The sequence below is a fragment of the Pezoporus wallicus genome, unplaced genomic scaffold (genome assembly GCF_028554395.1).
Source record: "Pezoporus wallicus isolate ANWC-B61680 ecotype Strahan unplaced genomic scaffold, APGP_CSIRO_Pwel_v1 contig_227, whole genome shotgun sequence".
Taxonomy (NCBI): domain Eukaryota; kingdom Metazoa; phylum Chordata; class Aves; order Psittaciformes; family Psittacidae; genus Pezoporus; species Pezoporus wallicus.
The window spans coordinates 2423523-2448548 of record NW_026635704.1 but is presented as its reverse complement, the minus strand read 5'-3'; the positions used below and the strand labels follow the sequence as shown (position 1 = coordinate 2448548).

The following is a 25026-nucleotide window of genomic DNA, read 5'->3' as shown; positions in this document are numbered from 1 at the left end:
ACTTACACAGCTACAAGGCCTTTTGTGTTTCTTATGCTGTCCTGCTAGCGAGTATGCTGGGAGTACACAAGAACCTGGGAGGGGACACAGCTGGGACAGCTGGCCCCAACTGACCAAAGGGTTATCCCATACAATATGACATCATGTTCAGCAATAAAAAAGCTCAAGGAAAGGAGGAAGGGGAAACATTTGGAGTAATGCTATTCCCAAGTAACTGTTATATGTGATGGAGCCCTGCTTTCCTGGAGGTGGTTGAACATCTGCCTGCTGATGGGAAGTGGTGAATGAATTTCTTATTTTGCTTTCCTTGTGCACATGGCCTTTGCTTTACCTATTAAACTGCCTTTATCTCAGCCCACAGTTTTTTGCACTTTTACCCTTCCATCCTCTCTTTCACCCCACTGGGGGCAAGTGAGTGAGCAGCTGTGTGGGGCTAAGAGCTGCCTGATGGGGTTAACCCACAATACCTGACTGTTTAGAACAAAACAGGACTGTCTTATAACTGGAAGAGGTGGAAGAGTCTCGTAGAGGCAGCAGCCTTGTCCTCTGCTTGGAAACCCGTGGTGCGTGAGCTGCAAGTTTCACTATGGTCCTCGGAAGACCAAACAAAACTCTGTGAAAGAATGATTTTCTAAGGCAAATTATGTTGCTGCAGTTCTAAATATTACAGGGCACTGAGAGCACATCTCTGCAAAACTCTGCCGAATTCTCTATCTCTTTGTGGCATTCTGTGTCAAAAAAAGTTGCTGTTCTCCTCAAAGCCTTTGCTGTGCAGTTGGAGGTAAAGAGATTAAACAGGCACAGAAGTAAGTAGATGCAACTTCACTGTAACAAGATTAAAACAGTGACAGAAGCACTTCATAGCTCTCAAGTGACCCATGCTATTCTGAAGGTATGACACTGGAGTTCATTCAAGACTTTGCATTCCTGCTTGTTCTGTTGCAAGGTGAAAGAAAGGGAGGAAGCTTCCCTCAAGGAGTTTTGACCTGCTTGAGCAATCCCAGTGACAGAGATCTCTGTGATGAAAAGTGAAGTTGTCAAAGATTATTCAAAAAGTTCAGGGAGAAGCAGAGAAGTTAATGAGTTGACTGGGATGATGACTTTCATGGAAGGATAGAGGGGCCATCATAAATGAACTATCTCCCTTTTCTGCTTCTCTGCTTTTCATTGTCCTGTTATGACAAGGTCAATAAGATTATATACTGACAATATCAGAACTGTCCATATTTTAAAACCTAAGTTCTTTATTAAGAAGTCTAAGCAATTAAGAAGTCCCAGCACATGCAGACAGAGTGACTTATTTTTCCACTTTTGTCTGTTTTGCAATATGCTGTCATTGCCTAGTTATTTAGCGCATCTCTCTACAGTGGTTATGGTTGCTGAAGTGTTTTTGTGAAAGGTATTGACAATTTGGTGGGCACTAGAGGGATTTGAGGGTTATTAGCTCATCAGTGGAAAATAGTTTTATTTTCTCCTGGCTATTTTGCTGCTACAGTATGTTAGATCTTGGTTCTGTTTCAGTATGCTATTTGGAAGCTATCAGGAGAGCTGGCTACCCTGGGTTTGGAGAAGGCTGAAGTTCTCAATGGCTTTTTTTCCTCAATCTTCACTGGCAAAGCCTCTGACCACACCGCCCAAGTCTTGGAAGGCAGACGCAGTGAGAATGAAAACCCTAGGCCCACTGTAGGAGAGGATCTGGTTCAAGACCATCTTCAGAACCTGAATGCACACAAGTCCATGGGACCTGATGAAATCCATCCGCGGGTCCTGAAGCAGCTGGCGAATGGAGTTGCGAAGCAACTGGCCATCATATTTCAAAAATCATGGCAGTCAGGTGAAGTTCCCGATGGCTGGAAAAAGGGAAATATAAGCCCCATTTTCAAGAAGGGGAAAATGGATGACCCGGGGATTTACAGACCAGTCAGTCTCACCTCTGTGCCTGGCAAAATCTTGCAGCAGATTCTCCTGGAAGGCACGCTAAAACACATGAAAAGCAACAAGGTGCTTGGTGACAGCCAGCATGGCTTCACTAAGGAGAAATCCTGCCTGACCAATTTGGTGGCCTTCCATGATGGGGCTACAGAACTGATGGACAGGGGTAGAGCAGTTGACGTCATCTACCTGGACTTGTGCAAAGTGTTCGACGCTGTCCCACATGACATCCTTGTCTCTGAATTGGAGAGACATCAATTTGATGGATGGACCACTCGGTGGATAAAGAACTGGCTGGATGGCCGCATGCAAAGAGTTGTGGTCAATGGCTCAATGTCCAGCTGGAGACCAGTAATGAGTGGTGTCCCTCATGTGTTGGAACTGGTCTTGTTTAGCATCTTTGTCGCTGACATGGACAGTGGGATTGAGTGCACCCTCAGCAAGTTTGCCGATGACACCAAGCTGTGCAGTTCGGTTGATAAGCTGGAGGGAAGGAATGCCATCCAGAGGGACCTTGACACACTTGTGAGGTGGGCTGATGCCAACCTCATGAAGGTTAACCATGACAAGTACAAGGTCCTACACCTGGGTCGGAGCAATCCCAGGCACAGCTACAGGTTGGGCAGAGAAGAGATTCCAGAGCAGCCCTGCAGAGAAGCATGGGGGGTGCCGATTGATGAGAAAATGAACATGAGCTGGCTTCAGTGTGCTCTTGCAACCCAAAAAGCCAACCGTATCCTGGGCTGCATCAAAAGGAGCGTGACCAGCAGGTGATCCTGCCCCTCTGCTCTGCTCTTGTGAGACCTCACCTGGAGTATTGTGTGCAGTTCTGGTGTCCTCAACATAAAAAGGACATGGAACTGTTGGAACAAATCCAGAGGAAGGCCACGAGGATGATCAGGGGACTGGGGCACCTCCTGTATGAAGACAGGCTGATTAAGTTGGGGCTGTTCAGCCTGGAGAAGAGAAGGCTGCATGGAGACCTCATAGCAGCCTTCCAGTATCTGAAGGGGGCCTATTAAGGACACTGGGGAGAAAATATTCATTAGGGACTGCAGTGACAGGACAAGGGGTGATGGGTTAAAACTTAAACAGGGGAAGTTTAGATTGGATATAAGGAAGAAGTTCTTTACTGTAAGGGTGATGAGGCACTGGAATGGGTTGCCCAAGGAAGTTGTGAATGCTCCATCCCTGGCGGTGCTCAAGGCCAGGCTGGACAAAGCCTTGGGTGACGTGGTTTAGTGTGAGGTATCCCTGCCCATGGCAGGGGGGCTAGAACCAGATGATCTTTACGTCCTTTCCAACCCTAGCTATTCTATGATTCTATGATTCTATGCAGTTCCCTGGATTATTCTTGTTTGTATCATTTCTGATTGCAGCGTAATGGCTTCTACCCTTTTGCTACCAACCTTCCTTTGTCAGATTTACGTTCCTTTCATGATTTTTCTACATAGAGCAGGTCAAAGATTTTTTTTCTAGGTCCTCCTGGTGCTGTTTGTCTCAGTGAGCCAAGTAGTTTCATGAGTTTATCCGCAGTTGCTATCAGGCTACAGTCAGCACCCCCTGACTCAGTAGCCAGTATAACCTTGAATCACTGTGCTTATTCTCCACTTGTGAATTCCATTATGCAATGGCATTCACAAACAATGCAAGTGTTTGGGAAGGTTAAGAAGCTTGATTTTACTCTTGTGCCACCAGCTGGGAGAAGATCCTACTGGCAACACACAGGTAAGGGGCAGAGAAAGAGGTGCTGGTTGGGATGTAGTGTCTGTTTGCGTTGGGGTTACAACATACATCTTGCCAGGTCTTTAAATGTAGGTTCCCAATGGCTCAAGAATGACTTCAGGCATCAGTGCTGGAGTGATTGCTAAGTGGGAGCATAGGTTTGTAAATGGAAATCCCAGTTGTGCCAAAAGAATGTGCTCTTTTAAGATCATCAAGAGTGGCAAGAAATGTGAATGCAAATAAACACCCGAAAGCACAGTGCGTTATCTTTATTTACGCTGTTGTGTCTAAACAAAACAGAACTTCTAATGAGGAGACTGGTCATCAGCCAGCAGCAGTGTACCATGCCAAACACTCTTCAGAGTGAAATATGTGACATTCCCAGCTGCCTGCTTACTATTTTTCCTTTGCTATCATGTCTCTTGAGCTCACTGCATGTATTTATTCTATTGCCTACAAAAAAACTCTATCTGTGAATCCTCAATTACTAACTGTAATTATAATAATAATAAAAGAAGCTGAAACATGTTGCCCTAAAATGCACATATTTATCTCTGGAGCGGCAAGGGACTAATTAGTAACTATTCACTCTGGCTTTCTGCAATTTTAACCTTTTCTCTTTTTTTTTGGCAGCACAATTAAATTTGTTTTTTCTACGCTCTTTCAAAATCTTTAGTTATGCAACTACTAGAGATGGAAAGGACCTTTGTCCCCAAGCCTTCACATTTTCAAAATGTTCTTTCCCACTTCCATTTATTGCCTCAAGTAATATTTATAGCTTTCTAAGTCCTGAAGAAATTGCATGTTATGGACTTGTCTGTTCAAAACATTTTAATTTTACCATTAGCTTTTAAAAATAAAATCAGTAGAATTTTTTTTTTTTTGCAAGAAATGTTATTTCTTCCAATGCTATTTTAATTAACTGGGGAAAATGTAAATTTATACACAAGACAATCCATCTGTGAAGTGTTTTTTTTGGCAATTTTAATTTTTATCTGTCAAAACAGGAGTTACAGTGACTGGAAAAGTAATGAAAAAATACTGTGAGTATAGCTGCTATGGTGATAACTGTGGTGTAAGTACTTAGACTCAATCTGACATGACTACATAGAGTAATATTTTTTACTTAAATCAACATGGCAAAAAGGAAGTGAAGAATTGTTATGTTATAACCTTTGATTTAAGTAGATTTAATAAAACTTTCTGTGAGTAATAAAGAAAACTGCTTCCCTAGGTGACATCTTCTGATGTCACATATCTGTTCATAAACCAGATTGGAGTGTATCTTTCAGAAGGGAATACGTTACCCCCTTTAATGAAGATTCCACTACTGTTCCTTGGTTAATTACTGTAATTATTTAATTTTTCCTCTATAAGATATACCAGATTTTTATCAGTGGAGCTTTAAAAGGTCAGCTCAAATCATGAATGCAAAATATTCTAGGGATTTCTTCCAGTAGTCACTTCATTGGCTTCAAATCAACAAGTGCTTTTATGGCTGAATGTATAAAATTATACTATGCTTACCTTCACTGCAAAATAGTTGCTTTTTGCATCCAGAGAAACCAATGCTTCTAAAAACCAGGCCTTCAATAACTGACTGTGAATCTGTCCCGTCTGAAAAAGGGATGATAGAAATAGCAAGCCACTTACATTCTGGTAAATACAAAACTGCACCAAGATGAGTGGAAAATATAAGACATAGATTTATACTTCCACTTTGAGAAAGTTTGGACCTTTCCTTGGCTTGCAATTCTGTCTTTGGTGCTAACATGAAAGCTGTCTTCATTAATGTAACCATTACATTTACAGAGGCCCTCTAAATAAAAGCTGCAGCTATAATTACTAGTAAGAAGATTCTGACTATAATTCCACATTCATTTTTTCAAAGTGTTTGAATCAATTATTCTTCAGATTTTTTAGAGGCTTCCCTTAGCTGTTAAGGTTTTGAGCTTCATCAGTGCTGTAGATGGCAACACTAATTCTGATTTTGTTTCTGCTCCATTTCATACTCAAGACAAAGATCTGAAGTTCTTATCTCCCCTCGAAACCACCGTCCCTACATGTCCTGTTTTCAGGCAGAAATTATCATTGTCCTTTGTGCTTTGATAATATTTGCCTCCTTATTTGGGCTGTTTCTGTTGTCCTTCCCCCCAAAAATGTATTTTTTTTTCTTACCAGTCAGCTTCTGTCAGCTTTCTGTCTCTGAGGCTTTTGTACTGCTTTATTGAGTGGCTAACTTTGTTTCCTTAAGTGGCAAAATAGCAAAGTAATGATGTAACATTATGTATGTATGTATGTATTTACCTATGTATGTATGTATGTATTTATGTATGTATGTATGCATCTATCTATCTATCCTTTATTCATCTGACAAGTGATACATGGTGACATGTTAACATGATAAATGTTAACAGCTCCTGAAACACATCTTAACCTCCTGATCAAAACTTTTGGGTAGCTATGCTTAATCTTCCACATGTGTAAACAGTTCTGTGAAACTTCATCCCATGTCACAGATATAGAGAGACTACTGGCAGCCAAGAATGTGTAGTTTAAAAACTCAGTCAGTCTCAAGGAGACAAACCTATGAGATGACAAGTGAAATGTCAAAGAGTCACCCAGTATTTCTTTTGATTTGTTTTCAGTCTAGGTAGATCAGATTCTATATGGAAGTGTGTCCCTCTCCTTGCAGCAGCATAGCAATTTACGACCTCTGTAAGGGACCTGAAGCCATACTGGTGTAATAGCTCAATTCTTTTATAGGAAGCTTGTGCAACCATCTGGGAGCTATAGTTGGGAAAGACATTTTTCCTAGAACAAAAAAGGTACTGAACATCAGGCATCTGTAAACAGATCCAAAGGTCATGGGCTGCAAAGCTAAGGATAGACTTAACCAAGCCGTGCATCAGCATAAGAGACAGGCGGTCCTTGTCAGTTCTTTCTCTTGTCAGCATAAGAGACAGGCGGTCCTTGTCAGTTCTTTCTCTTGTCCTGATAGTTGCCAATTTATCGTTTCCTCATGTCTCAAAAAAGGGTCTTCTTCCTGATGTTTGCTCTAACAAAAGTTACTGGTGGATCTGTAGAGCTCTGTTTCAGACTACTTTTCTCAGCTGTTGCCCTGTCAGCCTTGGGGGTGGGTACAATTGTATTTCAAGTATATGAAATTATGGTTTTGGTAATGCACTTCTCGTCAAATGGTCTATAAACTAGGCCAACATATTACATGAACTTACTTTAAGTCAGCTGAGGACAGGAATCTGAATCTTGAACATATGCACAGACATTTGAAATGTAAACAGCAAGATGCGGCCAGGGAGTGGAGAGGAAGCAAAACTGGCTCAAGTGTGGGTACAGCCCTCCATGTATTATGGTTAATTTGATCCCATGGAAACATATATTTGAAAATTTATTTCAAGTACCTGTTCTTTACTCTCACCATTATGTTTTGATACAGCAGCTCTCTTGCAAAGGGATGATAGTATTCCTTAAGGGAAGTTAGTGTACTGGCTGTTAAATTTGGCCAGTAAATCCACTACTCTTGTTGAATCTCTTTGCTAAGAACAAGACAGTCAAACCCAAGAGTTAGGACAAACTTATTAGAAAGCCCCATGATTTAATCAGGGGCCAAAATCCCATAAAGAGCCAAATAGAGGTCAGCCTACATTACTAGGTAGTAAAACTAATTAATTTACTGCTCTGCTTATTGTAGGAAAGTTTTTTCTACCTTTACCTTCTTTCCTGCAGGGATGAACTGTGTCTGGTTTTGACTCACAGTTGTTTTCTTCCCCCCCCAGACTAGCAGCCTGTGGCTCAGCTCCTGTTGCCTTAGACTCCTCCTCAGAAATAGAAGCTGGCTGCATGCATTCTGGCCTCCATTTCCAGATTCAGTCTTCCTCATGTTTCTGTCTTTTTGTTTTAATGTACTAATTCACTTAAAGAACAATTTTCTCAGCTGCAAAGACCTACTGTTGGGTATGTGTGCTGACAGCACAGAGATCGTAGCTCTTGAGGTCCTTCAGCTACACAGGGTGGGATAGAATGTTTTGTAGCTATTCCCTGCAATTAGTCTCGCCCACCTTGGCTGTTACGGAGGAAAGCATGAAGGAGCTTCTACCCCTGTGATAAGAATGTTTCCTCTGCATGGTCAAAATATGTCCTCCCCACTTTCAAGTACGTCTATTACTTAATCAGAGGATCTTCCCTTTAACTAATATTATTGTAATAAACTTGAGTATTGTCATTCAGAAAAAATGCCCTGAGGTAACTAGTCTAGGAGAGGAATAATAAAGCTTCATCTTGCAACTGGTTGAAAAAAGCGGTGAGTGTGTCATGTGAAGATTTAGCAGCAAAGAACAGATAGGTCTTAAAAAAGTGCACTCGATTTTTGAAAAACTGATTTTTAAAGGGCAGCAAAATGTCTTTAGTGTTGATGGATAAAGGGATTACAGAAAATGCAGGCTAAAATGTGTACTAGAATATCCTTCAAAAGCCAAACGTGTGCGCTTCAGGTAATTCATAGACTGCTAGGCTTTAAGTAGAAATATTAGAATTAGATTACTTTTTTTTTGCCACTACTGATTTATACACTGTTTTAAATTTAATTGCTAATATTCTTTCTTTAGTCTTTTCTCATTTCTTACTTCTTGAATATCATGCCAAGGAAATCTTTTGCAACCTGCAGTGTCTTGGGTGCAACGGTGCCTGACATTCTTCTCCTTAATTATGACACTATCTCTCCTGTGGCTAGAAAACACTCGTAAAAGAAGCTGCTAGTTTCTTTGCCTTTTCTTTCTCTTCAGGTTACATTTGCAGGCAACTTCATTGCTCTGTTTCATCTATCCTGTAACACTGGCTTCCTACCTGCCAGCAGCTGCCACGCTCTGCTGCAGAGGTTTGTGCGCTTTGGAGAGTGTGAAGAAGCTGGTAACTGGTCAGGTGCATAAACCATCTCAAGTATGCCTTTCCAGGACTTCTAAAGCAGACCTGAACAAAGATATTTGTTAAAGAGATTCACCAATGGATGAACACATATGCTCAGCTTCAAATTAGTGTGACAAAAATTAAACTGATGTAAAAAAACACCTTCATTTCCATATAGCTTTATTTATAACCCAGGAATGCTGATGTAAACGTATCATTAAAAGGACAGATCCATTTTTGAACTGCCGAATGCTATTTCTGACTTATTCTAGCCACTTGTTTCAAAACACTGCAGTTGGTAAGGCATATTCCTTATGGGAGGCTTTGTCACCAATATAACCAGAAGGGCTGGAACAGCAGGCTGACGTAATTCAGAAGACCTTTTGTTTCTCTCTCATTTCCTATCACATTATTTCAGGAGAACATTTTCCAAACCCTTAAACTGAAAATCTGGGCTTTTACAGAGCTAACTGCAGTCAATATGAGATCATTTATTGAACTTAAATTCATTTGACGTCTTTAGGGGAGAAATTCTCCATTACGGGCTTAGTGTAGTATATAGGGATTCTAATTTTTGCTAAAAAATATACTTTCCAACTGGTTCAAAACCAGGTCTTTCTTGTAATCAAGAGGAAGCAGGATTGCTCTCACTTTTCAGAGATTTGCTTTGCAGGTGGGCTTGCAATTGAAAACTGGAGCTATGTACTACCTTTTTCATACTCTTTTCAGGATGGTTCATGACAACCATGAACTCGTTTCAGGATGGTCCACAGTTTGAAAAGGCCAAACAGCTGCTTTTGAGCTCTGATTTTGCAGAAAGCATGTTGGCAGTGGAGCGAAATTGTTATCATCCACTGCTTGTGCAGATAGGAGATTAGACAGTCTGGAGAGCTAATTTAAACTGTTTTAGTTTTCATTATTTTGTCAGCTTCTGCAGTGCCTGGAGAAGAATCCTGAGCCCTGCTTAGGTGTAAGTTTCCCAGATGGGGTGGGGATACAAACAGGTGTCTCAAAACCGGGTCAGAAATATTGAACACAGTGATGAGGGAGGTGACTCAAATAACCTTGTGGGGTATGAAACAACGTACTGAATATCTCTTTCAGGAGCAGTTGATCATGCCCTTCCTTTTAGAGGGAGCTGTGTACTAGATACTATTCTTGTAAAACGCTGCCATCGTTTTGGTTTTAAGACTGTGAGTTTCATGCCATAGACTAATGTTTAAACCACACCTCCAGAAGTATGTGAGGCTGGATTCTGGTCTCTCTATTATCTGAGGGGCTTCTAGTTCAGAATTTTGGGGAATCACCTTGTTACATTTTGCTGAAGTGAGATGTGTCAGCAGTACAGAGAGGAGTACCTGTGTCCCAGAGCTCCTTGGCCCATTGGGGTGCTTCTGACCCATCCACCTCTCTCTTCTCCTGCTCCAGTGAATGCTGGTTTCTTCACTGCACAGTTTCAACAGCAGGAACATCTTCAAAGAAGAGCAACCAGATTTTTTCTAACCCATATAAACCCCTTTGTCCCAACAGTTGCTTTAGAAAGGCTATAGATAGGGTTTTGAATTCTCTCTGTGTAAGAAGAATGTGAATCTTGGTCTCCCATTTCCTGTGAGTTTCTTGTGTCACAGCTTGTGTGCATTTGCTTGCAAATGAAACAGAAACAGCTATATGTGCTCCTGTTTTAAGCATGAAATTCCAGCTAAGTCCTTCATTTTATTTAGTCCTAAAATCTTTTTTTTTTCACAGTACTGCCTTTTATTCACATTTTCTGTTACAAATAGAAGAAGCCAAACATTTGAATACACTACTGAATTTTAGTATACATATTACATTAGGTAATTTTAATTGTTTAAGCTAAATTTTGTGATCATGCCTTAGTTGCTGGGAGGACAATCAGCTGAGGAAGGTATACTGTGAGGTACTTAGTTATGGAATGGAAATAAAGCATTTTGCGGTTATAATACATGAAATATTTTTTGAACCCTCAGCATCTGAATTTCAAATGAATGTGCACCATGTTTTAAAATTTAAATTATCAGGTTATTTTTGAAATGCCAGAAGCACCACACTTAATCTGACTCTAATATGACTGACCCCTAGACATGATACATTAACAGGGACAGGATTACAGCAGGCAATTTTGTGATGCTGATTTAAGAAAAAATTGATTTTTTTAGGAAATGTATATGGAAAGAAATAAAAAATAAGTTAATTAAGGCATCAAGCACAAAAATAGCCCCTGTTTACGTTATAGATTCTTCAGGACCTGCTTTGAATTCCTTCCATGAGATATGGTGTCCTGGGTTCAGCAGTAGCAGTCATGTTTCTCCTTCTTGGTAGCTGGTGCAGTGCAGTGTTTTGACTTTCAGCTCGGGAACAGAGCTGATAACAAGGATGTTTTGGTTTGGCCAAGGACTTTGTGAGCCTCATGCTCTGCCAGGGAGGAGGGGAAGCCAGGAAGAAGCAGAGGCAGGACACCTGACCCAAACTGACCAAAGAGGTATTCCATACCACAGCACGTCATGCCCAGGATGTAACTGGGAGTTAGCCGGAAGGGCTGGGAGACTGCAGGGTTGGAGGAGGTATCGGTCAGAGCTTGGTCGGGCTTGGGGGGCAGGGGGAGGGCAAGAAAGGGGGGGAAGTGAGCGAACGAATTACCTGACTGGGTTTAAACCACGACATATGGTTTCACTTTATTTACACATATCCAAACAGATAAAATGGGAATTGCACTTCAGGGCTTCTTTGACCACTTAATCAAAGGGATTCAGGACTGAAACTGAAAACCTGTGTGACTGAGCTGAGAGAACTTTTACAAAGAAAGCAATATAACTATACTAAAGCAGTATATCTATCGATATGTCTGCAAAGATACCTATAAATATTTCAATTTCTTTGTGGCATGACATTGAGAGCAGTTACAGCAAGAGATCTGTGTGAATCAGATAGCCACAGCTTTGCTGCTCCTTCTAGGAACCAGACATTCCTTCCAGCTGCTGCCACCCCTGCTGTCCTTCTTCTTTGGCAGCAGCAAAGGCTGATGGTGTTCAAAAGAATTTTTCCTTATTAGCCACATCTTCATTGGTATTTCTGATGCAAGTGCTCTTTTGCCATGTGGTACTGTAGCTCTGGCACTAATATGTCAAACTAAAATAACTGCTTCACAGTCTATGTCAGTTCTGCCTCCTTTCTATATCTTGCTTGAGTACTGTCAGAAAATCTTGCCTTTTTCATGATGAGACAGACATTGATTCCAAAAAGGATTACAGGGTTTGAGCCTAAATAACAGCTAAATAAACAGTGTATATCTGGATCACTTTGAGAGCACTCCTGAGCAGCTGTCATGGATGATTCTGCTATAAAAAGCTACTGCTTGGCATTTTAAATATAAAATATTATTCTCAAATGTTCAAGTTTTATTTGGCACTATCAAGGCAATTGTGCTAAGTTCTAATTTTATTATTACCTCTCTGTTTAATTCAGATTGCATTCTAACAGCCAGAGGTATTTTCACCCAGTTTTCACCTTCTGATGCCAGGAAGATGACAGATGGTGCTCAGCACAGAAAGCCATGTATACCTGCAAAGTTTACTCTCATTGGTTGGCATGAGAGGAGATTTTTTTTTAGTTTACCCTACTGCTTTTAGGTAAAAGGATGTCCAAGGCCTATGCACAGAACTCAGTTTAATATTATTATCTGTTTAACATTATTTGTTAGATCGAGTCATTGCACATAGACAGCATTTTCCTATCAGTGTAAGAGCACTTAAGGATGCTTCAGGTTGGGATATCTAAGAAAGCTGGTGCAAGTTCACTAAACTAGTCTACTGCAAGCCATTTCCTTCACCTGTGGTTTGTCTATCCTTGGGGTCCTACTGCACCTGATCTCTGGACTAGAACTGTTAATGTTTATCTGTAGAATTAATTGATTGTGATGGGCTGACCACAGCTGTCTGCCAGATGTCCATCCAGCTGCTCTCTCTCTATTCCTCCTCTACAGGACAGGGGAGATGATAAGGAAAAACCTTTTGAGTCAAAATCCAGCCAAGTAGATTTCTCATCTGTTACTGCCACAGGCAAAACAGACTTGACCTGGGGAAAAGTCATTTATTGCCAATTAAAACAGAGTGGGATGGTGAGAATCAAAGACAGAACTGAAAAGAATTTTCCCCTCCCATTCTTCCCAGGCTCAACTTAATTTTTCCCTTCATGACTCATCTGTGTTCTCCTCAGTCCTGTAGCAGGATGGGGAATGGGAGTTTCCATCAGTCTGTAGCAGCTCCTCTCTGAGCTTCTTCCTCCTCATACTCTTTTTCTGCTCCAGCATGGGTGTTCCCCATGGGCTGCAGCTCTTCAGGCTAAACATGGCCTAGCATGGGCTCTCCACAGCTTGCAATTCCTTCTGGAAATATCCACCTGCTCCAGCATGGGGTCCTTCACGGACTGCAGTGTGAATAGCTGCTCCAGCATAATCATCTCTAAAGGCTGCAGGGGAATACCTGCTTCACCATGGTTGTCTCCACAGGCTGCAGGGGAGTCTCTGCTCCAGTGCCTGTAGCATCTCCTCACCATCCTTCTTCTCCCACCTTGGCACCTGCAAGGCTGTTTCTCTCACATATTCCCCCACTCTCACAGCTGCTGCACAGCATTTTTACCCTTTCTTGAGCACATTTTCAGAGGTGCCACCGTCTCTCTGAGGGGCTCAGCTGTGCCTGTGCTGGGTCCGCTGGAGATGGTTGGAATGGGCTGTGCTTGGTATGGTATAGTCCCAGCCTCTCCTCCCAAAGGCCACCTCTGCAGCTGCCAGCACTGCCAGCACCTGGGCACTTGCACCTGATGTATCAACATTGAACAGAAAATGCAGTGCACAGAAAAAAGATCAATTATTAGTTGTTATTGTACATAGAAAACAAAAGTTTTGTTTTGGACATCTCTGCTCCTTTCACTCCTTTCTCAGCATTCCCTGCTTTGTCTGACCCTGGATATTACTTTCTCCATTTCTGCTTCTCTCTCAGGTCTGCATACTTCTTTCCAGCAGCTTGAGTATGGCCTCTCCACCTGTTTCCTTCTCTGTTCTGTTTGCTTCCATGCTGTACTACCCAATCCAAGAAATTACTTTTGTCTTCCCTGCTCCATTCCCTCCTAGCCTAACTGTGGCTTCTCTGGCAACATTTCCAGCCTGGGAGCTCAGGGACCCCTCTGCTCGATGACCCTTCTCATGCCCTCAATGCCCCTGAGCTATGCAGACAAAGCCTTTAGTGAAGATCCCTATGTATAGAGAAAGTCTGAACAATTGATTTAGTTCATTTAACACCGTTATTTTAAAAAAATCACTATACTTCAGCGACCCTTTTCCTTGGGTCTGTTCCCAGACTTCTAACAACCCCTAGTGCCAGCTCCCCAGCAACTCTGGTAGGAAATGCTGCCAATCTTAAACCCTCATTAAGCAGCCAGCTCTTGCTTGCTGCTTCTTTCATCTGCCTGCTCATCCAGGAGCCAGCAGCTGTCTTTTATCCAAATTCCCCTTTTTTTCAAGGGTCTGTTGTGATCTGAGAGCTAGCTAAGCACAGACAAGAGACCTGAGGCCTCCAACAGTTCCTCTTGGCTTGCCCTCTGACATGGACCACTCTGTGCTGGGCTTAAGCACTTTTTTCTCTCCTCCTGCTTCCTCATTGCACAGACTGGCAGTTAAGACAGATTTAGCTGTCATACTGAATGATATGATTACCCAAATTGGTTGGCTGTGGTTTAATTTCTCAAGTAAACGAAAATGTAAGACTATAAGACTGAAATGATACATCAGTGAATCAGACTCTGTAAATCATTCTTTAAAATTCAAGTGAAAGCTCAAACGCATATTTAGAATGGTGGGTAATATCAATTAGTTTTGAAAGAGAGTATCGGCTGGAGTCTCTGGGATTGGGAAGCTAGTTTTGAATTGGGAGACATCTACCCTAAACTTTCAATACCACCAAATACTGAGACCAAATTCAAATTGTGAGGAAGGAACAATTAGCCAGAATAACTTACATGTGATAGGATTTTAAATGACTAAAGATATTTCCTCCTGACTTTAGAGACTGTATTAAACTACCTGATGTTATGCTGACACCAAGGCTTCCTGCAGAGCTTTATGCTCTCATGCTGTGCCTCAAGGACTCCTGTGTGGTTTCACACTCTGTGAAAGTGGCTCTTGACTGCCTGTATTTAAACAACAGCTTAATGTTGGGCACTGTGGGGCCAGTGGCCAGGGGGCTCTTCCAGAGTTCACCAGGGCAGAGCCTGGCAGTCAGGGCTCACCCCACCACCCCAGACAGGAGCAGGGCAGCCCCGGCCCTGAAGGAGGGCAGGGCAGGGCTGTAGGCATCTGGAGACTGACCCATGAACAGCATCACTGAAGCAGGGGCTGATGGTTCTGGGGGCTAAAATGGGGTTCTGGGCCATGAGCAGAGTCATGAGAACCTCTGGGATGGGCAGGGGCAGTCAGACATGGCAGCGTTTCATGGACATGACACTGAAACAAGTTGCTGATCCGTGATGAAGTGCAGCCTGTCTTTTTCTTCTGGAAACCTTTTTATACAGCAACACTGACAAAAGGGCTGTTTGGGTATCCACATAAATCATGCACCAGACTCACTGCAGCTGAATTGTCAATACAAGTGTCTGCCCAGGCCACATGCTCCATCTTTTTCCTCCTTATTCAGGTTGTCAGAGGGTGTGAAGTTGCTAGTGGACCTAACGTCTTGTTAGCAAATGTTTTTTTACTAGCTCTACCTTTATTCAGTTCATTCATACGATGTTCAGGTGTAACTGTTGAAGGACTGAAGTTGTACTAAATGTAATATGCTGCTGAAGCAATGGAATGTGGAGTAACAAACTCATCTCATGGTCTTAATGTAAAAAAAAAAATATGGAAAACAATAAAGATTTTACTTAGGCGTTTATAGAACCATAGAACCATAGAATAGTTAGGGTTGGAAAGGACCTTAAGATCATCTAGCTCCAACCCCCCTGCCATGGGCAGGAAAACCTCATACTAAACCATGTCACCCAAGGCTCTGTCCAACCTGGCCCTGAACACTGCCAGGGATGGAGCATTCACAACTTCCTTGGGCAACCCATTCCAGTGCCTCACCACCCTTACAGTAAAGAACTTCCTCCTTATATCCAATCTAAACTTCCCCTGTTTAAGTTTTAACCCATTACCCCTTGTCCTGTCACTGCAGTCCCTAATGAATATTTTCTCCCCAGTGTCCTTAATAGGCTCCCTTCAGATACTGGAAGGCTGCCATGAGGTCTCCACACAACCTTCTCTTCTCCAGGCTGAACAGCCCCAACTTTCTCAGCCTGTCTTCATACAGGAGGTGCTCCAGTCCCCTGATCATCCTCGTGGCCCTCCTCTGGACAGTTCCATGCCCTTTTTATGTTGAGGACACCAGAACTGCACACAATACTTCAAGTTAGTAATTCTGGATAACTCATACTCTGCTGGGTTATCCAGAATTGCTTGATAACTAATAGTCCCTTATTAGACTATCTGTGCCAGTTTAATAGTGTGATATTTGCGTTACAGCAGTAATTTAAAGGGATTTGCAGACACAGGAAAACTGCTGTCAAGAGGACATGAGAAGTTCTTTCTAAATGGTTACATTAATTTCTTCAGAATTGTATTGTAAGTCATCCTCTTTGAATTAGAAGCTCATATGAATCAGAAGCTTACAATGACATTGTGTCTTTTGTAAAAGTGACACTTCAAATGAAGCTGTATCAAAGTGCTATCAAATGATGAACGCGTAGTATCTTCATAGACGGCTATCTGCTGTAATTACCTTGAGAGAATTAAAAAGCAGACCCTGTGCCTACTCGGGGAAAAATTTTGTTTGAATAAATGTATTGTTTGAAGAGTTTAGTTCAGTTGCGACTCAAAAATATTTTTTAAAGAAAATATTGGCTTGAAATACAGATGTTTAGTACTGAAGCAAAAGTACTGGAAGTACCAAGCCTCCAATGGTAAACCAAGTCCAAAAGTCTTGCCAGGACCATAATTCATGTAAATAAGATTTTTCTCACATAAATAAACTCTAAGCTATTTTTACCTCCCAAATAAACTATGTTAGTCTTGCTATTTTGTGAACAGAATCAAACTGCTCTGCAAGTCTGTCCCTCACTGGTGTACTGACTGTTCCAGTGGAATTAATTCCCTTAGGTGCTTTTATCAGATTTGTTCACTTTGTTCCTGAACATGAAGTTCTGTTCAAACTAACAGAAACAGGGGAGGAGATTTTCTTCTTCAGTTTTGCAGCAAGTGACTAGGAAGCGTTTCTTTGCCACAGGCATGTGAAGTTCTGTGGGCCCTACCAAATAAGACATCAATTGTAGTGTTGCCTGTGAGTTCCACGAGACTGGATTTTCATTCCAGGCTTATTAGCTTCTGGTAGGATACAAGATGAACTTATTTCTCCCAAAACCAAGGTACAGTTCTGCCTCCTAACTACTTGTAATTTAAAGCCGGGCAGATGAAGGGAAGTCCCAAAATCTGAGAAAAGTATTCACTGTTATACATTAATATATCAGCGTAGAGTTTCAAAAGTTACTTCAGTAAAATACATTGAAGGTTTCACAAATCATGGCTTAAAGAATCTCTCCAAAAATCAACATAGGGAAATACACGGAGACATTAGTATGTGAAAGAGAAAAACATTTCCTTGGAGACTGCACAACTAGTAAAATGCAAGCCAAATTTATGGCCAATTAGGAGGTAGCCTCAAACTATATGTTCAGGTGTTGCCCAGGCAACATGACATAAACAAATGCTTTGGGATGTTGTTCTGAGTATATCTACAGGTAAGACCAGGTAGGCGACAAAGAATACCTGGTAACATCAGGTGGGAATCAATTCTGGACAGTGCTTGGATCTCATGGCAATCTGAGCCCCTATGTCGCTAACTGCAGAAAATGACATGGAATAACACCGGCCCAAAATTTGCTGTCTAAACGTTGACTCTTTTTTTCAATAAGCTACATGGGAAAAAAAAATCACAGTGGTCCATAACCTACATAACTAGGTCTGCTTGTCTGCTTCATATTTTGCAGGTAAATACCGGGGGGGAGGCTTGGGGATGGTGCTTGGAAAGACGGGACAGCCTGGGAAGTACTGTAGCATCTGGGCTACTAGAGGACAGTTTGGTCTTCCCTTGAAGTAGAGCCAAGAGGAAGGGGATCAAAAGTGTGCTTGTAGGATGAATTTTGTATCTTATCTTAGGTGCCTTTAGGGTCTTAGGTCGAGGGTGAGACTGAGGTAATAGAAAGGAGGGAATGAACCCAGCTGTTTGGTGAGAGTTTGTACCCCAGACAGGCAGTCTGAGGGCTCCTGGTGTAGGTCTGGGACCATGGCAGTAGAGTTCCAGCACTCCCAGCCATTTCTTGAGGCTGTAGCACATACAGGGCAGTGAGGAAACCCATCAGACAGGCTGGATGGCTGGGATGAGGGAGGGAAGGGTGCCTTCTCCAATGCCCTTGCCTCTGGCCTCTCTCCCCTTGGCATAGCCTGGGGGTCAGTTTTTTGTGGCCAGGTAGAAGCCCAGGTCCAAAGCAAAGTACTGGAAGTGCAGGGGTGAGAGCTGGGCTCTGGGTCCTAGAGTCTGTGAGTGATTATTCCCGCTTCTCTATTCCCTGGGCCTGGGGATGCTGCGAGGAAGGCTGACATCAAGTAGTTCCTGAGACTCTAATGTAGGTGAGGGTAGACAGATGAGAGCTGAATGTAGCCAGGTCCATGTCAGCATTCTTATTCCAAGGCAAGCCACGCTTGGCTCAGGACTACCCTGAGATATCACACTGGTGTGGTAGAAGAAAGCAGAAGCTGGTGGCCTCATCTGAGGCCTGCTGTAGCCATGGCCATGTCCACTCCCAGCCTGGGCTCTCACATTTGTCGCTTTCCCAGCCCTAACTGCCAGTGTCTCCACAAGACAAGGAGTCCTTTGCAAAAGACTTTATACAGGATTTCAGTGATATGTTTTACTGATGAATTTTGGATTTCGACATGACCCTTGCCTTGATTGTTCCTCTAAATGTATAGTACTTTCTTTTTAATGATCACTTCTTCATGTGTAGGCGTTATGAGGTTAATTTTTTATTGTACGCATTTGTTGAAATTTAGATTTGAAGAGAACATGGAGATTTTGCATCTGTAGAGTTAGAGTGGACTTCCTTAAAAGTTGCAGTGACTGCTACCATGGTGGAGGCTACTTAGGTCTCTTAACTGTGTCTGGTTTAGGGAAGCAGACGGAAAATAGAAATTTGAGGGAAGGCACATTCAGTACATATTTTCTGTGTTTCAGATTTAATATCAGGGCTGCCTAAATTACAATTTTCTGTCCATTATTTGTTACCATTTTGAACCTCATCAAATGTGTACACAGGGTTTTATGGTACTGTAGGTCTTTTGTTTTGCCTTGTCTTTCATATTGTACATTTTTTTCTTCCCTCCCTCCCCCAGGTCTAACTGTCATTTCTTGCTGTGCACCTTTACATTTGTTCTGCTTTTGATGGAAAGGAAAAACTTCTCATTAAAATAAAATATGTGATTACAGCTGAACTCCCTTCTGAACTCACATTTTATAGATAAAAATTCTTTGTAATAAATACATAGGTTTGAAAATTTTTCATCTCAGTATCTTTCTTCTCATTTAAGATATTTTCTTTGCTGAGTTTACAGAGGCTTTCTGGTTTATTGTCCCTTTCTTATAGTTTTATCTGTAAGCCTAAACCCACTTGAATATGTATGGTTGGGTCCATATTCCATATACCTTGAAATTCCTGTTTTCTTAGTGTTCCACGAGAGGAAATTCTTCTATTTATCTATGAATTCTGGTAAATGTTATTTTTTCCTCTCCTTGTTCTAGCCATGCCTTGGCATTCTTAGTTTCATGGCTGTCTCTTTCTAAATATCGTTTCTCTGGCAGAGGTGAGTAACTCCACTGACTTATTGTGATGTTAATTTCTTGCCATATGCTCTGGACTGCTCCAGGATGTTTTGCTGTAGAAAACTCTTCTGCTTTGAAGCTTTGTGAGTTTTGTATTATTTTGACAGGGACAATTCAAAATTTTCTCGCTAGGATTTTGTAAATTACAAACTGCTTTGTAACGTCCTTCCATATTGGCTAGATGATTCCTTACCCAAGGTGTTTGACTTCCATGGGAGTATTTGAGTTTTGGCTCTGGTATTGTGGTTTTTGAATTCTTTGTTGTGGCATGTTAGAAAGTCATGACTGAGTCAAAGTCCTTTTACTGTCTGTGAAGCTTATTATTTTATGAAAGCAAACTGTCCCAGGGACTTCCAATCGGGACATGGCAAGCTCAGTAGTTCCATTTCGTAGTCCAGACCTGGCTTTGGGGTTTTAAAATTCAATATCTGTCTTTGCTGCCACAACAACTTTATGTTGGAAAAAAGTCTTCAGTCACTAAAAATAGACTTTAAACCAAAATATATTTATCTCTTTGACTTACACTCCAAAATTCTGTTTGAAACTTAAAGAACACTAATTGCATGATTTGTAAGGAGACTAGAATTTAAAGAACAGTCATAAATTCACTTTTCCAGCATAATCCAGTTACAAGTCCGTATTTTCTAATTTATCATAGACTTTCATAGAAATGTGCAGTTTAGAAACAAATTTTCATTTCATTGTGGTTTAAACAACAGAATTTGAAAGCAGTATATGCCTTACATTGAAATAATTGATACAAAGTAAGTTGGCAGGAACTCATCTCTGGGGTAATGCAATACTCAATGCAGAAGATTTATATTTGAATTTTTCTAAAATGACATAAGATAGTTGATAGAGTTATTTTTTTACTTGCATGAAAATTGTTGGCAGAATTAACTTAATCAGCAATAATTCTGGAGTTCTGGCTGGTAAAGATTTGTTTGCATACTTAGTTTTTATGCATTTTTCAGTAGCCCTAAAATCACACAACGTATCCTGTAAGCATAGTATTACTTTGGGTATAATTGTTGGTATTTTTAACTCTGATGTTACACAGCACTCCACAGGTATGTTTCTATAATCTTCACTTCTCATGGAGTTTACCAGTTCCAGTTTGACCTGGCACAGCAGAACATCTTCTTAAATGTACTCCGTAATTCTGGGCTTCGGAAGGCAAAAATCATGGGGTCGATGATCGCATTGCACATTATGAGTGTCCCATTCACATGGAAAATGGACATGTAGCAGGCACAGTAAGGGTTATGTGGGCAAAATCTTGCTAAGAGGATGTGAAGAACAAACGGGGCCCAGCAGCAAAGGAAAACTCCAAGAAAAATAGTCAGTGTAATTGCTCCTTTCATGTTAGTTCTCTGATGGACTGTGCCGGTCGGCAGTGAGGCGATCTTTTTAGCATGAGATCGAGCCAGCAGGAACATATGGACATAGAGACACAGTATAAAAAACATCATTAAAGGGAACAGGATGGTGAAGGGGATGACTGTTGCTGCTTCATAGGAGAAGAGGGCAATGGCAATGCTACTGCCAGCACAGAACGTCCAAATGATTGCCAAGATAACCAAGGCCCTTCTTAGTGTCATGATATTATGGTACCGCAAAGCATAGAATATAGTAATGTATCTGTCTGCTGCAATAGCTAACAAGCTGAAAATTGACCCCAGTAAAGACAGAATGAACATGGAATCCATGGCATCATCCAGCTTTTTCTCAAAGTCCCCACGACGTGTCAGGTACCCCATTTTGCACAAGATGATAAAGATGTTCTCCAGAGTTTTGTACAAGCTACCTAACATATCTGAAATAGCTAAACTGCAAATGAAGAAGTACATGGGCAAGTGCAAGTTCTTATTTCTAACAACAGCAATAAGGACAAGAAGATTTTCTAGTATTCCTGCAGCAGCAACAGTGAAAAAAACTTCCTCTGGAACCACGACTGGGGTGCAGTCAGTGATATTTAAGGAGAAATCACTTCTGTTTTCAAGGGAAGGAATGCTTGTTTGCCCTGCATGTTTGATGAGGTTGGAAGGTCTCTCAGTGATCATTTCTTCTGGTTGTGGAAATTTTGTTCAGGCTTGGCTTTATTCTGCAGTTGACCTGTCAGTCAGAACATTTTTCTTTTGACAAAGGCTTTCTCCTTCCTCTGGAGCAATTTTAAGACTTAACTGAAATGTTTGGAATTTCTCCTACAATAAAACATGTAGAAACATAAATATCAAGTATAAATTTACCACACATATAATGCAAAAATAGACATTTGAAATATTACCTATTGCAATGGAATGCATGTATATCATCATCTGAGAGAGGCAAAGTTGGTTTGGATAAAATAAGAGCTTCTCTGCTGTTTCACTGAGCCTTAGAGGAAAACAAAGTGTAAATTCTCTTTTAGCTTCAAAGCAGTTGTAAAAGATCTATGTGGTTTTCTTTACCAATGAGCAACTCACGTTTACTGAAACTGATCTGACAGACTTCAAGCGTTTGGCAATCTTTACTGGCCCAGCTGTTTGCTTTGAGGAAGTCTGGCATTTCTCACAAGATTTGCAGTATTATTAGACACAAATAAGACCAATGCCAACATAAACTGTTGTCCAGAACAGTAACATGTTTACCACTGATATGTTGATGGTGAAATGAAATGCCCTCAATTTAGATGTGAACATTTGTAAATATTGATGTTTTTAGAGGCATGTTAGATGCCAGTAAGATGCTTTTCGTTTCATTTAAATTGAAACTGTCTTTGGATTTGATGAACACATTTCTAATGCAGATTAAGATTCAATGTATGATCTTTTCTTGGCTGTTTTACAACTGCCTAAATAACCAAATGTTTATTTCAGCACCAAGATGATGTTTTCCTTTCTCCATAATGATCCTGATCTAAACTACATTATAGCGTACAGAAGTCTTTCAAAGGATTAGGCTTTTTAGGATTTTTATTAATGTATAAATAGATATGATATTAATTTAGCTTGGATATCACCCATAAACAGTAAGACCCACTTTCTCTTGTTGTATTTATAGCCCCACTTGTGAAACACAGATGCTGTTGCTATTTGGGAAGTCCCATTAAGGACTGATATGTTCTCTCTCTATTTTTAAGTTTAAAACAGCTTTGTTTGACACTTTAACACCAAGAAGTCTCGAAATTCCTTCGAGCATTTGTTCATAGTCGCGGCTGCCAAACATCATGATCCACTCTGTTACTGTTTCAAAGGGAGATTTCAAAAGTTCTAATTATTTTGTACACAAATAATGCTCTCTGCAAGTGTCAATGGCTACCTGTTATTGTGACAGCTGAACTTCTTCTTGAATGTGATTGGCCTTCATGCAGATGAATGTGTTTATTTGGCCACTTTTCAACAGAAAACAAGTTTCTGACCTGGGTTTCCTAATGTTACCTGTTGAGACTGTCAGTAAGGTGCTACTTGTGGTGGAGAATGCTGAGACTTGGGCAAGCAGCCATCTTGAATTCAACTGAAACAAGTTCACTTAAGAGAAAGCATTCAAAGAGTGCCCATGCTTATCTGAAAATGAAGGCTGTGTAGTGGAATAAATGAACCATATTGAACTGCAACAAGCATGGACATTCCCAGAGACAATTAGATCAACATCTGTTGGCATGTGAAAGAAAATTACTAGCAAGAATAAGAAACTCAGCACTGTCTTCTAATGATACGCTTTTCCTATTCTCACCTGGACCTGCTGTCACAGTTTTATGATTTCTAATCCAGCAATCTGTTTAACAACTTAATTTTCACTCTTAATAGAAAGTCAACATTGACACTTCAGACAAAGCCTCATTTCAATGGGATTTATGCACGACAATCATTTGGCAAAAATGCATTTAAGTCACTACTCTTTCCGAGCTGTTTTTCAATAATGCTTCTTTGCTGATAGTCACATTGCCGAACTAATCTGCTGACAAACACGAGCGTTCCTTCACTGAAAAATTACACTATTATGAATGTCACGATATATTATATCTGCTGCTTATAACTTTACAGTAACTTCATATTAAGTACAGCATTTGGTTAGAGCAGAGAACCTATAAGGGCTTTTGTTCATTTACAGTACACTAAATAGTTACATTATATGATTTATTGCTGTTTTCAAAAAATTAACAAAAAGCCAGAAAAAGACATTCTTGTTTCAGAGATTCTAATTCCAGCATATATACATAGCTATTGCATACTATATTATTAAGGTTCCATCAAGGATCCTCCAATTATCTCTTTTTCTGATGCTTCAGTGTGTTGCATAGTCATATTTCTGTCTTAGACCTCCAAGACAGAAATATCTGTGTATTCAATGTTGTACACAAGTAGTAAATCCAGTGCTTGAGCTACACAACATACATTATATCATACATCTCCAGTAAGTTCCACATTTACAGGTTTCTTTCACTGCTACAAGTCCACCAGGTAGTGTGCATGGAGTAGTTTAACACCTCTAAGCAGTGTACGACAGTGAGAGCGCACATAGGATGTAAAACCTTTGTGAACATGATAAATGACCTCAGTGTGTCCTAAAAACTAATGGAAAAGAAGACATCTTGCAGCTTGGATGCATATTTCCACTGGCTATAGAAATTAAAGCCAAGGTAATTTCATACAAAGCTATAGGTAATCATCAGGTGAAAAGAGGTTTACTCTCCTGTGCTGTGTGCACTACCAGAGACAGCTTGGATGCAACAGATTTCCCATTCTTCCCAGTTTGCTTCATCACTGTATTGTCCAGATAAAGAGTTCAAGCCACTCACCCGCAGTACTCTCTGAAATACTTCAGATTTATCTTTTGCAGTTATCTGCAAAACCAACCCTTCACAGCTAGTGCTCACATGTCAGAACTGTTAAAAATCCAACAATTTAAGAATAAAAGAAATTGCCTCATATTAATTCCTGGCAATGGCTGAACTAAACGGATTGTACTTTTCTTGAGGTCATTCACAGTCTAACAATGTTTGCCTGACTGTAGCAAGAAATGTAAAACAGTCAAAAAGGAATAAATAACAAAAAGGACCTTTACATTTGAAACACATTTACAAATGTAGCTGTATCACAAAAATTACAAAAACCTCAACTCATTCTTTTTCCTGTCTAAATTAGGTCCTGGAGGGAGAAATCAACAGCTCGATAACACTGGATGTTCGGAAACATTATTTATCTAGAAAGAGGCAGATTCCTGAGCTAATATAATGGGCAATGAGCTGATGGCAATACTGAAGTTACTAAAAATGCATGCATTTGCAATATTATCAGCAATTTCTATCTGATTTGTAGTTATCTAAAACAAGAAAAAGCAGGAAACTGGGTGACTGGAAGCCAGCACCAGAAACTATACTGACGATATTGTACAAACTCAGAAAACAACTATAATTCAGATTACCTGTAAACTGTGTTCCTTCAGCATGATTATGTTTCAGGTCTTTACAACAATGACACTT

The 25026-nt window shown here is 40.8% G+C and overlaps 2 protein-coding genes across 2 annotated transcripts in view; one reads left to right on the top strand and one right to left on the bottom strand.

The window, feature by feature from the left end:
- RNMT (RNA guanine-7 methyltransferase) overlaps positions 1-25026 on the top strand; it is a 130437-nt gene that overhangs the window by 74124 nt on the left and 31287 nt on the right. The window lies entirely within an intron of this gene.
- Positions 20185-21637, bottom strand: MC2R (melanocortin 2 receptor). The gene has a single exon (XM_057397408.1). The coding sequence runs from the start codon at positions 21623-21625 to the stop codon at positions 20666-20668; it is 960 nt and encodes a 319-aa protein (XP_057253391.1). The 5' UTR covers positions 21626-21637; the 3' UTR covers positions 20185-20665.